Source organism: Manis javanica, chromosome 13, assembly GCF_040802235.1.
Source record: "Manis javanica isolate MJ-LG chromosome 13, MJ_LKY, whole genome shotgun sequence".
In the NCBI taxonomy this organism is placed as follows: domain Eukaryota; kingdom Metazoa; phylum Chordata; class Mammalia; order Pholidota; family Manidae; genus Manis; species Manis javanica.
Genome location: NC_133168.1, coordinates 24,144,604 through 24,161,895, shown reverse-complemented (window position 1 = coordinate 24,161,895; position 17,292 = coordinate 24,144,604). Strand labels below are relative to the sequence as shown.

Genomic DNA, 17,292 nt, shown 5'->3' with positions numbered 1-17,292 from the left:
AGATTATATTCTTTCCTTTCTATTTTTAACAAACAAAATTCGTACTACTGTCTAATGTTAACCAAAAAAAAAATATTTAATGGGAAAACTTGGGGATGCTCAAGAATATCTGAAACCCACTGGAGGGAGCTGCATCATAATGAGAAAAAAACCTCTAGAAATAGCCCATCTATTTTGTTGATATTAGACAAAGCTATTCTTAAAACACATTTAAGATAGAACATTAGCAATTAGAAGATGCTACTAGGTGTTCCCACAAATGTATTTATTTAAAAAGGCAAAAAAATTGAGACTAATTTGTGAACTACTTTTAGACTATGAAGCAACATAAACTGGGACATCATAAACTTCTAATTATGCAAAATACGACATTATTCCAAAATAATTACATAAACAGTCTAGATGACAATATAATTGGTAAGTCAATTAACAGTTTCAGCCTATTACAAACCCACAGCAGGCATATAAAGATGAAGCACAAGTTCAACAGCACTCTAAGAGAATACTGCATTTTATTTACTCCTTCAGTTTTAAAACATATTTTTCTAAATAAGAGTAATATGGATAACATATAGGCAAGTTAAAAGTACAGTATAGCAGTAAATGAACAGCCTCTGAAAACTGCCTGTGAAGAACAATGTATGTATATACAGTATTTGTGAATGAAAAAAATGTGTATGGCAATACAATGACAACTTAATTTTGTATGGAAACAGAGCCTATTTTAGCTGGTTAGTAATTTGTTTGCATATTTAAGTAATTTTCTGTGTGTTAGAAATTTATATTAATATTTGAAAAATGTGCTTCATTAAAATTTTTCACTTCACTAAAAATGAATGATATTTCTGAGACTAAGAGGTACAGAACAAAATTAAAATGCTACCTGAGAGAGCCAGCAGCCCAACTGGAAGAGCTGGTATTATTGATTCCATTACTGGGAATGGACTGTGGAGCGGATGGTGATTTTTCCCATGATTTTAAATCTTCCCTAGAATATGTAGGAGGTGTACCATTAACATATGGTTTAATTTTCCCCTGAGAGTAAAAAAGAAAAAGAGAAAACATTAGGAAGTAAATAATAGCAGGCACCTAGCAAAATATCTAATACACAGTTGGTACTTAATAAATATTGGTTAAATTATATTAACAGTAAAATCTTATGACAATAATCATCCAGTATTTTCAATTCAGTTCTTTTACAGTTTAGTGCCTTACTCAATTGTCAAACTGTATTACTGCCTATGAACCAATTATCATAAGCTTTAAGAATAGCTTTTAAGGAATTAAGTTTTATTATCTTAAATCCCTATTTATATGAGTATAAGACAAAAATGTTAATACAAATTGTTCACATAAAATATGAAATAACTTTAAAATTAATGTCCATGACTTAAATATGAAGTAAAATGAGAGTTTGGTATAAATGTCAAGTAATTCACATTGAATATAATTAAAGTACTTTGAATAAAATTAAAGTCAAACAATACTGACTCTTCAAAAGGGAGCCTAAAACTATTGCTATTACAATAGGTCAAGGAAGTTATCAAAATGGTATTTCCATTGTCAGGACAGATTCTTCTATTATGGCCAAACATAGCATTTTTTTAAACCTCAACTGTCTTCCAGACCAACCTTAATGTTAGTATGAATTGCTCTCAAACTTCTACCCTATATAATTAAAAAAAAAAAAAAATCCTTGAGGTCTAGAAGACCCTAAGAAGAAAGGATCAATTTTCCATTGTCTTGTGAATTTATAGAACTTCTAATTTTTGTGAAGGTATAGGGGTTAGAGAAAAATGACTCTGTATGTAGTAAGTTAGGCATTTCCCTTCTCTTAGATTAACAACTACAGAATAATATGGTAAGAAATGTCTAAAAAATGGCCTCCCCAGAGTTGACCAGACTTTGAATTCTGCAGCTTAATGTCAACTGTGACTAGAGAAGAACTACATTCCAGATTGTATTGCTCTCCACCTACCACCACTATGCAGTGGTGAAAGAGACTATGCAGAATTTGAAATTAGGTTATTTTCAAAATCATTTTCCTCTGACAATTTTTAGTAATTTGACTGTTAACTGACATTTTACAAAATAAATTTCAAATAATCTAGCTATAAATATATTTTTCAGTATGTCTACACAGTATTGCTGTATTTTACACCAACATTATATTTTGGTTGCAGAAAGATGATCAGAAATACAGCATCGTAAAAGGCTCAAAACTGCCATTAAAACCTTTAAAACTAAAAACTTGCAAATCTGGGAAAACTAACACAATGTATGTCATCACATTTTCTTATAAACCAGCTGGGAGAATGTTTTAAGTTAGAGCAAACAAATAATGAAAAACCAAAGATAAATTAAAGACTTAAAATTTGAAGTTGATAAAATTGTGCATTATTACATTTAAAAACGAACCTCAATCTTGTCTGGATGAAATCCTGTTGTGAAATCAGGGGACTGTAAATCTCTAGGACTACCCACTCCTGCATAGCTTCCTTCAGAGTCTGATGTCAATAGTTCTGGAAGAGATTCCACAGAAGTGGTCTTACCAGACTTTACTAATCCTAAAAGGTAAAAATATTTAAACACATATACATTAAACATATATGTATTATATATTCAATGAACCAAATAAAGCTAAAAGCTTCCATTTATCTGAGTTTAATAACATTTACACTATAGTCACCAAAGTATCAGTAATTCAAGCTAACTGAAGGAAGAAATTGGTTTGAAGTGAAAAACTGAAATGGAGATTTGAAGAAAACTGTTTTGTTCATTTAAATTACATACCAATTATGCAATGAACCTGAAGAAGACTATTCTTTAGGATCTGTTTTAAAAAGTGATTCAGACCTTCCTTCCCCCAAAAAAGATAAGCCAAAATTAATAAACTTTCAACCCCTCCCCTTTTATTTTCTCATCTCCCTCTCTGTATATAAATCTTAGCACCTATGCACAGAGGGATTGGCCCTTTTCTGTGTGAGAGAAGCACTGCAGCCTCTCATCTAGCCAGCAGATTGGTCCAGTAGCAAAGGCTCTTTTGCCTATTGGAGGCCTGTTTGAAGTTTTTCCTTCTGTAAAAAAAAAAATCTGGGGATTGAGAGCTATTTTAATTGGCTTATCACCTAAAGCAAAAGTGTGTTATTAAATGTGCATATATAATTTCTTAGGCAAGCTAGATACCTGTCTCCCTGCCATACCTGGTACCCACATTGATTAATAGATTGGAGTCTATTCTTGGCAAAACACATTTTCACAGAATGTCTAACTTTAAGGATGGACACATACAAATGTTAAGCCTTCACGTGACTGTCTTTGATGAAATTTCCCCCACACTCAAATTTTCTTCCATAATAAGTCTTTTTGACCCCAACTGAATTTGACCTTTCAATCATTACTTGTTTTGGCCATGGAAAGAGTGATATAGCAGGATGGATAAAGAACTGGAATCAAGAAAATAAATTCTATTTCTGTCACTACCTTGAATCATTAAGGTTTTCTAAGCTTGTTTCCTCAGGTTTACAGGAAAGGACATAAATTAGTTCATTACTAATACCTCTTTCAGCTCTGAAATGCTAAGATTCTAATACATGTGGTAATAACAATATTATTTAAAACCAAGTATTTACTTTTTCCACAAATCTTTTAGGTCACTAGAAATCCACTAGTTTCATGACTACCTATCTATCCATTTATTCATCCTTCTATCAATCCACCTATGCACTTCTAAGGACTAGAAGTAATTATAACACAGAGAACATAAAATCACAGAATCTTAAATCTTGAAAGGAATCAGAAGATGCAGTAGATGGTTAAAATATATCTTCAGTGCTTCTTCAACCAATATAGGTATACTGCCTTTTTTATTTCTTTTGTGTTTTCTAAAACAACTATTCTTGACATTATTTATTCCTTTGAAGTTCATCAAATATTATCAAGTACCTCATTAAATGTAAAGATATTTTCTTTGCTCTGAATGGCAGCTCCATTTTTCACAGACACAAAAAAATATGCACTTACATTTTTCAAGTTGCTTATGTAAGGTTGACTGACTATGAAATATTGTTACAAACTGCACCAGTTTATGTTTTACTGCTATGGACACATCTACCATTTCTTAAAGCCATATTATAGTCTCATTATTTTATAGTCATACTTCATATCTTTAAAGAAACTATTAAAATGTTGGTAGCTTAATCTGGATCTAACCTAGATGAATCTAGAATGTTGGATAGTCTAAAATACCTCTGGCCTGAACTTTTGACAGAAACACAAATAAGAAAGTGTGAGGGGTACTGCTGCAGTTAAGAGAGACTAAAGAGACACTAATAAGCAAAGTCAATGTCAAATATTAGTAGAATATGAGCTTTTAAGTTTAGAACAAAACAAACATTTTTGGACATGACTGTGACACTGGATATGCATAAATTAATGTCAATGGTATTGTGGTTGTATAGAATACCCTTACTCTTAGGAGATCCAGATTAAAGTTAGGGAAAATTTCATGTCTACAGCTTATTTCCAAGTGGATCAGTAAAAAAAGTGTGTGTGTGTGTGTGTATAGGATGTTTGAATGATGAGGGAAGACAGCCGCAATAGGAAGAAAAAGGAAATAAATGTGTTGTTAATATTTACTGTTAAATCTATTAACAATAAATCTGGAGGAGAGGTATATAGGTGTTCATAGTATTTTTCATCTTTTCAGTAAGTTAAACATTTTCAGAATAAAAAACTGGGAGAAAGATTTTAGAAAAATTACATAGCCTTTACTTTCAAATGGGCTTACATAATGTCTAGTTAAAAAATGTGTTGTATTCTGCTACTGCATTATAACCACCTTATGCACATGAATGGCACTGCACTTTATGCGCTGGTATATGTAAATGGCATCCATGTGATAATAGCATCTCTGCCATGTTTTGACTCCCTCTAATCCTCTATGCCACTGGACAGAGTGGTCTAAAACCATAAATCTTATCTGGTCATACCCTGCCTTAAAAATCTATCAATAGCTACCCATGGCCTTCAGAATGAAACCCAAATTCCTTAAGTTGACATACAATACCCTCCAAATCTAACCCTTTCAATCTATCTTCAACTTGCACATACTCAATATGGCTGAGTCATGCAGAATTATATGCACAAATAAATGTGTTGTTCTTTCTGATGCCCAAAGGCATGGGAACATATTGCCCCTTTCATTTAGTTAGTTTACCTGCCTCCTTTTCTTAGCTAACTTCTCTTCATTCTTCAAGATCCAACCCAGGTATCACTTTCCCATAAGAGGTCTTCCTGATCTTCTCCAACTAATCTGGGTGCCTCCTTTACAAGTGAACAAACTTCAACGAGAGAATTTATCAGATACTATCATTTCCTGTAGCCTCCCTAAGACAATAACTAGTTTCTATATCAGTAGCCCCAGATGATGGCATGTAATAGGATTTAATCACATTAAGTGAATTAGATAATGAATAGACCAGTAAGACTAATCAGGTAATATAACCTAAAACACTTTCTACTAACCTGTAGATGGTGGACTCTGAATAATATCTGAAAGGTTATAACCTCCAGAACTATCTGAACGTTTCCGTGGCTTCTTTTTTGCTTTTGTTTTTGCCTTCTTAAACACAGTTTCCCTAGGAAAAAGCAAACGTAAAAGTCATTTTGCAGATGAACAGTATAAGAATTTGGGGCCATTGTGCTGGATTTCCAACTATCAGAGTCACTATATAGGTCATCTCTCTTGAACTAGTCAAGTTCTCTAAAAGAGGAATCTACAAAAATGGCTGATGCACTCCTCTCTGGTTCAACCTCTCCAGAAGGCAAATCTTTCTGCCAAGAAAGAGGAGGGGCAATCATCTGACTGAATAGGATTCAGAAAGACATCAATGTTCTTTGAAAAAATCTCAAATAATGTTCTTTCCCAAATCTAACCACTCATCCTGGTCTTCATAACCCTGAAACCTCTAATTCTTAAGCCTTTCCAGAATTCTGTTTGTTTTTTCTGTCCTAAATTATTACTGTTCAGCAACCACTTTCCAACTTGCAAAACTTCTCCTCACTGCTGTTTTCTCCTTTCCTGCTCTCTTTGCTCTAATGCAATATGCTTTTTTTACTTCTTTACTGTACTCTCAGCAGGGTTTGGGAAGGTAGCTAGAATAAATGTACTTATTCAACCCACATGCTTAAACTGAAGCCTATATTCTTTTTACAATTATACTTAATTTTGTTATATCTGCAAATATTAATTATGCACTTACTTTGTATTATACCAAGGCTAGAAATGAACATAAATACATACTTTTTAGGCTTCTCAGTCTTTTTTTTCAATATCAAAATAAAAGTGCTAATAGTATCTAAGATGGGTGGGAGACAAAGAAAAGGAGCGAAAGAAAAGGTAACAGAACTTACAAATAATTTTGTTCCATATTTATTTCTTCTTTCAAAAAGGTATCTCCATCTTCTATTTCCAAATAGCTAATATGTGGTCCATCTTGATATGGTGTAATGACTCTTCTATCCATTGCCGGAATCTACAGAAAAAAAGATGTCACTTTTAAATACAAAACTTAAGTTTTTACAAAAACATAGGTATAATCTGTTTTAATATGTGGTGACATTAACTAGAAAGTCTAGAATGCCTAATGACTTCCTAAATTTACAAGAGGAAAAAAAAAATGCATTAAATAGTTTATTTCGTAAAACTGTCAGAAAAAAACACCTTTCAAAAAGCTCCACTTTATTATCAATTACAAGTCAATCCATTTCTTAGGGATTATTTGAATCCATGTTTTTGCACTGTACTGACCTTTGGTAAATTATAAATAATGACTATCTATGAAGCTTTCAAGCACTTTCATTTAAAAAGAAATTAAAATAGACATTAATTTCATCATTAAATATCTTCAATTTTGACTATCATACTTATCTGCAATATTGGTAAAGAAATCTACATCCTGATTTTTGAAAGACCCTAATGTTTAGAATTTATGAGGGTATTATTCCATGGGGAAGTCTCACCTAACACAGTGCTTTAGTTTGGTAATATCAGTGAAAACATAAACCTTACCATTTTTCGATAAAACAAAGAAAGATCCTTCAGAACATCATCACTTAAAACATCAAGAGACCTAAAAAATAAGACACAAAATTCCATCTTAAGACTCAAGTAACTTAATACTTGTTACTCAATACTTCTCACTCAAGTAACTTATACTCCTGAATAAGCAATAATTATTTTTTAAATCATTAATATGCCAGCTGCTACAAGTTCTTTTTTGGAAGTATGTGTAGTTATATTTTTCAAATAAACAGCAAGATGTACATAGACAAATATCCTGAATAAAACTTAAGCAGCTCTTATGAATAAGTGACAGAAATATCTTTCATCTTTTACCAAGTACAGAACTTCCTCAACTTACAGGGGGATTATATGCTGACAACTACATCATAAAATGAAAATATCCCAAGGCAAAATGCATTTAATACATCCAACCTACTGAACATCATAGCTTAGTGTAGCCAATCTTAAACATACTCAGAACACTTACATTAGCCTACATTTATGCAAAAATCATCTAACATAAAGACTACTTTATAATAAAGTGCTGACTATCACATGTAACTTATTGAATACTGTGCTGAAAGTAAAAAACAGAATGGTTGTCTCGGTACAGAATGGCTATTAGTGTTTCAGCTGTTCACCCACACAACCGTGTGGCTGCCTGGGAGCTATAGCTTTGCTGCTGCCAAACACCACAGGACAATATCTTACCATATATCACTACCAAGAAAAAAATCAACATTCCAAATTCAAAGTACAGTTTCTACTGAATATAATGGTGTGAAAGTGATATACAAAGTCAAAAAATCCTGTCTAACCATCATACGTTGGGGGCCTTCATTTTCCACAAATCACAATCTTTAACTACAAGAGAACCATATTGGATAGAGCAATAGCCTATCAGGATACCCGTACACAGATACACAATCATCACTGATACCAATTACCTGCATGACTTTGAACAAGATTCTACCTCTCTGGGCTTTAATATCTTCATGTGTAAAATGACATTTGGATTAGATAAGATTTCAAGGAACTCTCAGGTTTCAAAGAGGTACTTTAAGGCATCAGTGGAAATTTAAGGTAAAGTTTACATTTTAAAATATATTTTAAACTATTTTTACAACTAACACAAAATGATTTATGTATTCAAATATGCACCATACCAGTATTTAACATTTTGAGGATAACTAACTTATGATCTACATCAGTTTTGGTGCTACCCTCTTTACATCTTTACATCTGTGCATATATTAACACTTTTGACAAACAAGTATTTCATTAGAAATGGTTAAATTTACACAAAATTTTGTTTTAATGCAAGTTATGTGTGTCTACAAATGTGAAATAATATAGAGACTTCAACACAGTGCATATGCTATTCTTAACACTTCAGCTGACACACTTGCCAAAATGTAGTAACTGAAAAATAAGAGTATGACACATCGTTTTCTAATATAACATTTTAGATAGATTTGGTACTTGTTTTATATTTTGGTTGATTCTTAAACTGAATAAGCTTAACCTTGCAATGCAAGGTAAAAAAAAATTGCTATGATTAGAATTACTAATGTAATGTCAGCAAAGAAATTAAATTTTTTCTGAAACTCTACCCAGTTCTGACACTGAAATACCAAAAGCATTTTAAAATGACATTGTCTAATACCCCATTATATTAATTTGAAAAGCGTTTTTCACAAAACAGCAAAGCATTAAACTGACAAAAGAATTTCCTCTAAATTGAACCATATGTGTTAATTATAAAGACTGTTAATGATTCCTTTCTAAAAAAATCAAAAACTTTTATTTCAATCATGTTCTAGAATTAGTTTCATTAAAGATCATCCTGACTTTGAAAGGTGAGTTATCAAAAAAGTTACCATTTATAATAAATTATATGGATCCATATTTTTCTTTATTCTTTGTCAGAAAAAGATTCCTGGGTTTCCTCCTTTGTAATATGAGGATCTAAATAGAACCACTTCATAAGGTTTTCATGAAAATCAATTGAATCTATGTAACACTTTTAGAATGCTAGCTGGCACACAGTATTAGTTATTATGGCTACTATTATTATTAGCTATTGCTACTTACAACTATTAATATGGCAGTAATCATTAGTAATACAATTAAACAAAATACAGAAATAAACTGAATACTGAAGCTTTAAAATGCTGATACCAAGAACTCTAATAAAAAAATTCTGTGTTCACCAAAACATATTTTTCTTACCATTAGTTTTACAGTAAGTAAACATGAATAAAATTTTGACATATTAAAAAATAAATTTATAAATTTCTTTCATTAAAAATTCCACTGCTATGCATTATTTAAAATAGCCAAGAAATGGAAGTAACCTAAGTGTCCATCAATAGATGAATGGATAAAGATGTCGTACAATACACAATGGAGTATTATTCAGCCATAAGAAGAAAACAAATCCTACCATTTGTAACGACATGGATGGAGCTAGAGAGTATTATGTTCCAAGAAATAAGCCAGGTGGAAAAAGACTAGTACCAAATGATTTCACTCATTTGTGAAGTATAATAACAAGGTAAAACTGAAGAAACAAAACAGCAGTGGATTCACAGACTCCAAGGGACTAGCAGTTACCAAAAGGAAAGCAGGTGGGAGAGGGAGGGTGGGGAGGGAGGGAGGGAGAAGGGGATTGAGGGGCATTATGATTAGCACACATAATGTAGGGGGGGGGCATGGGGAAGGCAGTATAGCACAGAGAAGACAAGTAGTGACTCTATAGCATCTTACTATGCTGATGGACAGTGACTGCAACGGGTTATGTGGGGGGGGGACTTCATAATATGGCTGAATGTAGTACCCACAATGTTGCTCATATGAAACCTTCATAAGATTGTATATCAATGATACAATAAAAAAAAAATTCCACTGCTATAACAACTGAAAAACAATAGGATGAAATTTCCAAGATCCCTCTAATTCTAAAATTCTGTGATTTCTAAATCATTAGCACTTATCAATTTTTTTCCACCCAGGTAAACATCAGTTATATGAAATATTAGCTTGTAAAATAGGGTACATATATACAGCCAATCTTTTAGTAAATGTGTCATTTTTTGTAAGCAACATTTCATTACTCATTGATTTCTACATAAAAGTTTCAATATATATATCAGCCTATAATTAACTAGACCAATTAAATTTTTCAGGCCATCTGCTGTAGCCTAAGTTAGACCAAGTATCAATATTTCCATATCTTAAAGAGAATAAATACAAAGAAAAAACTGACATCAACCAGTAAAAAAGTAATTACATGCTGGTTTAATTAGTATTACAGATAGTTTCCAAAAGCATAATGTAACAATTACATGGTTATAAATCAGCCTGAACAAGCAAAGAGATATGCATAAATATAAAAAAAAACTTGTGATCATATTATTCCACAAATTTTCAAACATAATGTAAGTCCTCCATTCAGGGCAAGGATTTTTTCTGTTTTGTTCACTGTCATATCTTAGCAATATATGCCGATATTAAGCATTCAAATACTGATAGAATGATTGAATCCCCTTACAGTTCCATTTCTACAAAACTGGAATTTATCATTATTCACTTTTAAGTTACCAACATATCTGCTGTAATATATAAGTAATTGCTTTTGCAGTCATATAATGAATGCACACAACCTACCTTGCTTCAAGTAAAGCTGCCATATTCAGTCCTACAAACTGTAAACAAGACAGTTTCAATTGTTCAGCATTATACATTGCTGCAAATTCTAGTAGCATAGCAGCATTCTTAAGGGTAACTACAAAGGAAGAAAATATGCAAAGTGAGACAAAAGCCATGCATGTCACTACAGCAATGTGATGTACTTATTTCTAAGGTTGTCAGATTTTAACATTTAGAACATTAGAACAAGGAAAACTGAAAGTAGCTTCTTGCCAAAAATAACTTATACTAGGGCAAATATGGAATTCATTTTCTATCCCAATATGCCAAAATTCTTTTAAGTGATTGGTTATGAGGAAAAATGAGCACACATAAAAAAATTTTAAGCAAAAGAAAAGATGGAGGGTACATTAGTTTTACCTAAAAGCAAACATTATATGTAAGAATTAACTGTCACCTAATATTTTTAACTGTCACTGATAAACTCCTTTCCTTTTCATTTATATAGCATAGAATAGTCATTCTCTTCTATAAAATTAGAATTATTAAGACAGAACTGATTAAGTCAATCTATAAAATATATTTAGGTTGAATAACCTATTAGAGTTATGTGGGTATATTTACATATACACACACATACAGTATATATTTAGAAAAGTACATCTAAATCTTACCATATTATATTCATGTCAGTGCAAAATCTGGTATACTGCACAAAAGATTCTGAATGTTGTTACAATTCTATTAACTTCATATACTAAGTGTCCTGTTTTGCTAGAAATCACCCAGAATATTCTATCTACCTTGCACGTAACTTCGGCTTCTCAAACCCCTCCAATTCTTTTTATTTACTCTGAGTTCCAACCAACAGAAGAACACAACTGTTTTCTGCACAGTTTCTTCTTCCATGTCTCCTCTATAACTGTCAGAAGTTCTCACTGCAGCCATTTAACGGTCTTTGCCTCACTACTAACTAGTTTCAACTAATGGTGGACCTAAATTCTATTAAACAGAAATAAAAAATTGATTATGTAAAAATAGAGTTGTTCAGTTGGGAAAAAGAGTTGCCAAATAATCAGAGACCAAACTTCTGCTGAACATATCTCTTGCTAGGTACGAGGAAAATCAAGATATTAATTAATAAAGGCAACTGTGCAGCCAGGGACAGGAAAGAATATCCAAGGGATCCCAGAAAAGTCAACTGAATAACTGAAAACATGACCTATCTGTATACTTTATAACTATTATATGTTGCATCCTTTAATATATTTCCCTTTTTTGTTTAAAAGATCAGAGCTGTTGTTCACTGTTTAATAACCAAGGAAGATACTCCACAGAGCTCAAGAGAAGTGAGTAAATAAGATACAAGAGCTAAGACAAACTACTAGCAAGTAAAAATTAGAAAGTTTTGACAGAAAATCCCTTCACATTTTCTCAAGAATCAATGCAGCAATAAAGAAGAACAAAGATTAAGATTAGAAAGAAACTTTTATATCAGGTGAAGGAAATCTAACCTTTATCTCAGAGTAAGCAATTGAAATATATCTGTCTAAACAAGGGGGTCATAATTATTTTCTCTAGAAAGATAAAGAAAGAGTAGAAGAGAAAGGGGACTGATTGTGACTACTACACAAAAGGGATGGACTAGCACAGTCCTCACGTAGCATAGTGACAGTGAGAACAAAAAGCTGGGAAAATGTAAACAATATAATTAAGATGAAACAGGTTTGACAACTAAAAGAACTTGAATGTAAGAACAAAAAAAGAACAAATAAATAACACTGGGTTTCAAAGTTGAGTGTTCAGGAAGACAGCCATGCAGTTAATGGAAATAATGAACAGGGAAATAAGAGTTTGAGAGAAAAAAGATATGTTTGATCAAATACGGGATGGTGTGATATGAGTTATTAGAAATACACATTTGTCATTCAGATGACCAAATATATATTTTCCAGGTATATTTGGTCATCATCCACAGTTCAAGGCTAAAAACACTTCAGAGCCTTAAAGGTGAAATGGTGACTTGTCATTTTAATGAGAAACTTTTGGGCCCCACCCAAGGGCAGGGGCTAGAGATTCAATCAGCCAACAGCTAGTGATTTAATCAATCATGACAATACAATGAGGCCCTCAAATAAACCCCTAAGAGCATCATCACTCTCTCGAATACCGCTACTCCGTCTCAGAGGGCTTCCACACTTGGAGAATGAGAAAGCTTCCATGTGCCACCACGCCAGGCCCCAAGCTCTAGGATAGAAGCTCCTTTATTTGGAACCTTGCCCTATGTATCTCTTCATCTGCCTGCTAACCTGTATCCTTTATGGTATCCTTTATTAAACTGCTAAATGTAGTGTTTTCCTGAGTTCTGTGAGCGGCTCTAGAAAATTAACTGAACCTAAGGGTGAGGTTGTGGGAACCACCAATCTGTAGCCAGTTGGTCAGAAACACAGGTAACTGTCTAGGGCTTGCGACTGCGGGGTAGAAGGCAGTCTTGTAGGATAGAGCCCTTAACCTGGGGAATCTGCTGTCTCCAGGAAGACAGTGTCAGAACTGACACCATGCTTGGGCACCCTGCTGTCAAGAACTGGCTGGTAGTGTGCATGGGCAGACCCCCTCATACACACATGCATTGCAATCAGGTCCAGGAACCCAAAAAAGGTTCTTCTATTATTGGTGTGTATACTATTGCTGTGCAGGAAAAAAAACACAGATGGTTACATAAAAATTCCAGCAAATACTAAGAAACTGGTAGCTAAAGAGACTTTCATCCAAGAGTAAAAAAATTTCTGCTTTCAAATTCTCTTCTTTAACACTATCTTTATTATTCAAGGTTTTATGACAGTTCAAAAAAAATTTAACATATTCCAATTCTAAAACATATATATTTTCATGTATTACCATCGTTGAAATATGTGCTTATAAATGATGACACAATCTAGTTTAAATGTTGTGACATTTTTCATGATACAAAAAAAAATGGTGCATTTTACCATAAGTGGCATGAAATGTCATAAAATGTAGTAATCCTGGATCAACATGAGAGAATAATATAATAAAAAAATACTCACGTTTTTCAGTCAATGCTACTTCACAAATCCCTTTCAATCGAGTTATGAGAAGCTGATCAGCCACTACAAGAACACTACAAACAAAATCCACATTTTGAGATTCTAAAAAAAAGAGAAATCATCACTCTTTATTGCTTTGTCAATATTATACCTAAGAAAAAAGTTCAAGTAGTTATGACAGCTATGATGATTACTTTATAAGTGTTGTAATGGCAACTATGATACAGAGTGACAATATGAAAATATTCCACTTTTAGGCAGAAAGTTAGAAAGAAACTTTCTAAATGCTCTGGATCTCACTAGGACCATTTAAATGGACAACTTGAAATGATCTTTTTAGTTGAGAGGGTTACTACAATGCTGACTTCTTTAAAATCCCCCATGTTCTTAGGGAAACATTTCTCTCTTAGAACATCAAATCTCGGCAAATTTAATATGTGGGCATATATTAAACACATGTAACATATGTGTGTTAAGAACATATATATATAAAGGAAGGGCAGGAGGGGTGAATAATGCTCTTAGGCTTCCTTATTTAAAACATAATTGGTCACCTAAGAGTAGATTTTTTTAAAAATTATAGGTGTTCTCAATTTTAAAATAATCTTCTTGGTCCTGACTACTACTAATGGCCATAAGCAATGCCCGTAAGCCAATACCAGAATAATAACATAAGTAGAAAAAGATAATTAACACCACCATAGAAAGAAAGGGAAAAAAATGGTTAGGATAAAATTAAGTAGAAAGTTTTAAAAAACGGAAGAGTGGTAAAGTCTGAGAATGGCAGACTAAGGACTACTTCCAAAATTTCTCCCCTCCACAAAAGCAATGAGAATACTATGAAAAAATTATCAAATCAACCTTTTCACAATCCTAGAAATTAGCCAAAGGGTTATAATTATCTGGGGAACACTGACTCAAGAGAAATGGCTGAATCTTAGTAAGAACAGTGAGCGCTGAGACATTGTAGCTTTTCCTATTTGGATCTTCCTCTCCAGTCCTCCACTGCAGTCTTGAAAACCAACAACCCTGCAAACACACTAGAAATAAGCAGCTATAGCCACTGAAAGAGACAGAAGAGTTGTGGAGATGTGTAAAGAACTGTCATTATTTGGGAACTGCCTATACACCCTATTAGTAGGGCTTGTCTTATTTGACCTGACTCAAAGCTTGCCCTTGGTGAACAGCCTCTTTCCTAGGGGTATTTATTAAATACAATCAATCAGCAGCAACTGTTTAACACTGAAGCTGACTGAATCAGTAACAGAGCAAACAAGAAGCACCAAAACAAACAAACAAAGAAAAACCTTTAAAAAATAGGGAAAGAGATATTATTAGGACTGAATGTTTATGTCCCTGAAAATTGACATACTGAAGCCCTAATTTCCAGTGTGGCTGTGTTTGGACATGGGACCTCTAAGGGATAAATTAAATTATAAGGGTAGTGTCCTGATCTGATAGGATTGGTATTATCCTTCTAAGAAAAGAGATCAAAGAGATCTCCCTGCTTCCTTCCCTAAGCAAGCAGAGAGGAAGGGCCCCATGAGGACATAACAAGAAGGCAGCCATGTACAAGTCAGGAAGAGATGCCTAACAAGAAACCAACCTTACTGGAGTCTGACTGGGGACTTTTAGTCTCCAGAACTGGGAAAAAATTAATTTCTGTTGTTTAAGCCACCCGGTCTATGGTATTTTGTTATGGCAACCTGAGAATACGTGGTATTTTGTTATGGCAACCTGAGAATACTAATACATATGTCCACAAGAGATGTGGAAAAGTTCCAACATGTTCCTGTGAATCCAGGACACTCAATAGCCGCAGAAAGTACACAGACAAAATTAAACATCCATTCATGATAAAAACTCTCAAGAAATTAGGTATAGCAGGTATGTGCCTCAATATAACATAGGCCATATGACAGCCCACAGCTAACATTATACTCAAGAGTAAAAACATGAAAGCTATATAGATCAGGAGCAAGACAAGGATGTTCACTCTTGCCACTTCTACTCAACATAGTACTTAAGTCCTAGCCAGAGTAATTAGGCAAGAAAAAAATAAACAGCATCCAAATTGAAAAAGAAAAAGTAAAATTTTGTTTGCAGATGACAAGATCTTATACACAGAAAACCTTAAAAACTCCACCAAGACTATTAGAAGTAATGAATGAATACAATACAGTTGTACAATACAAAGCCAACACAAAAATCAATTGCTTTTCTATGCACAATGAACTATCTAAAAAATGAGAAATAAATCCTATTTATAATTGCATCAAAGGAATAAAACACTTAGGAATAAATATAACATGAAAGATCTGTATACTGGAAACTGCAAAACACTGATAAAAGAAATTGAAGACACAAGTAAATGGGAAGCTATAACATGTTCATGGACTGGAAGAACTGATACCATTAAAATGTCCATTCTACGCAACGCAATATACAGATTCAATGAAAATCCTATGAAAATTCCAATGGCATTTTTTACAGAATTAGAAAAAGCAATCCTAAAATACACGGGAACCACAAAAACCCTGAATAGCCAAAGCAATCTTGAGAAAGAACAAGGAAGCTGGAGGCATCACACTTCCTGATTTTCAACTCTATTATAAAGCTATAGTAATCAAAACAGTAACATTTGCCTTAAAAAAATCAGATACACAGAACAATGAAACAGAATAGAGAGCCCAGTGATAAGCCCTCATAAATGGTCAACTAATGTTCAACAAGGGTGTCAAGAATACAAAAAGAGAAAGGGACAGTCTCTTCAATAAAAGGTGTTGGGAAAACTGAATGTCCACATGCAAGAGAATGAAAAGGGACCCATATCTTACACAATACCCAAAAATCATCTCAAAATGGAGCAAAGACTTAAATATAAGACCTGAAACTATTAAGCTCCTAAAATAAAAAGGAAAAAGCTTCCAGACATTGGTCTTGGCAATGATATTTTTGATAAGACACCAAAACCACATGCAACAAAAGCAAAAATAAACAAGTAGGATTACATAAAACTACAAAGCTTCTGGAAAGCAAATTAAAAAGGCAGCCTTCAGAATGGGAGAAAACATATGCAAATTGTATCTGGTGGAGGTTAATATTCAAAATATATAAGGAACTCCTTAGTTCCAACTATCTAACTCAATAGTAAAAAAACAGATAACAATTAAGACATTTGCAAAAGAGTTGGACAGACATTTTTTTCAAGGAAGACATACAAATGGTCAACAGGTATAGGAAAAGGTGCTTACTGTCACTAACCATCAGGGAAATTTAAATCAAAACCACAATGACATGTCAACTTACAACTGTTAGGATGGCTATTGTATTTAAAAAACAAAAAGAGACCAGAAACAAAAACAAAAAAGATAACAAGTGTTGGCAAGGATGTGGAGAAAAAGGAACCCTTGGGCACTGTTGGTGGGAGTGTAAATTATTACAGCTACTATGGAAAACACTATGGAGGTTCCTCCAAGTATTAAGAATAGAACTATTATGACACTG

The 17,292-nt window shown here is 33.2% G+C and overlaps 1 protein-coding gene across 7 annotated transcripts in view; it reads right to left on the bottom strand.

Annotated features, from left to right (window-relative positions):
* Positions 1-17,292, bottom strand: part of IBTK (inhibitor of Bruton tyrosine kinase) — an 83,004-nt gene that overhangs the window by 25,541 nt on the left and 40,171 nt on the right. For 5 of the 7 annotated variants that reach the window (XM_036994480.2, XM_036994476.2, XM_036994477.2 and 2 more), the window contains 7 exons: positions 13,786-13,887; positions 10,736-10,853; positions 7,073-7,133; positions 6,415-6,536; positions 5,527-5,639; positions 2,419-2,567; positions 884-1,035 (listed from right to left, as the gene is read on the bottom strand). In XM_036994480.2, coding sequence (XP_036850375.2) covers positions 884-1,035; positions 2,419-2,567; positions 5,527-5,639; positions 6,415-6,536; positions 7,073-7,133; positions 10,736-10,853; positions 13,786-13,887 — 817 coding nt within the window. The remainder of the gene's footprint in view (positions 1-883; positions 1,036-2,418; positions 2,568-5,526; positions 5,640-6,414; positions 6,537-7,072; positions 7,134-10,735; positions 10,854-13,785; positions 13,888-17,292) is intronic. The other 2 variants (XM_036994478.2, XM_036994479.2) reach the window with 1 other exon arrangement.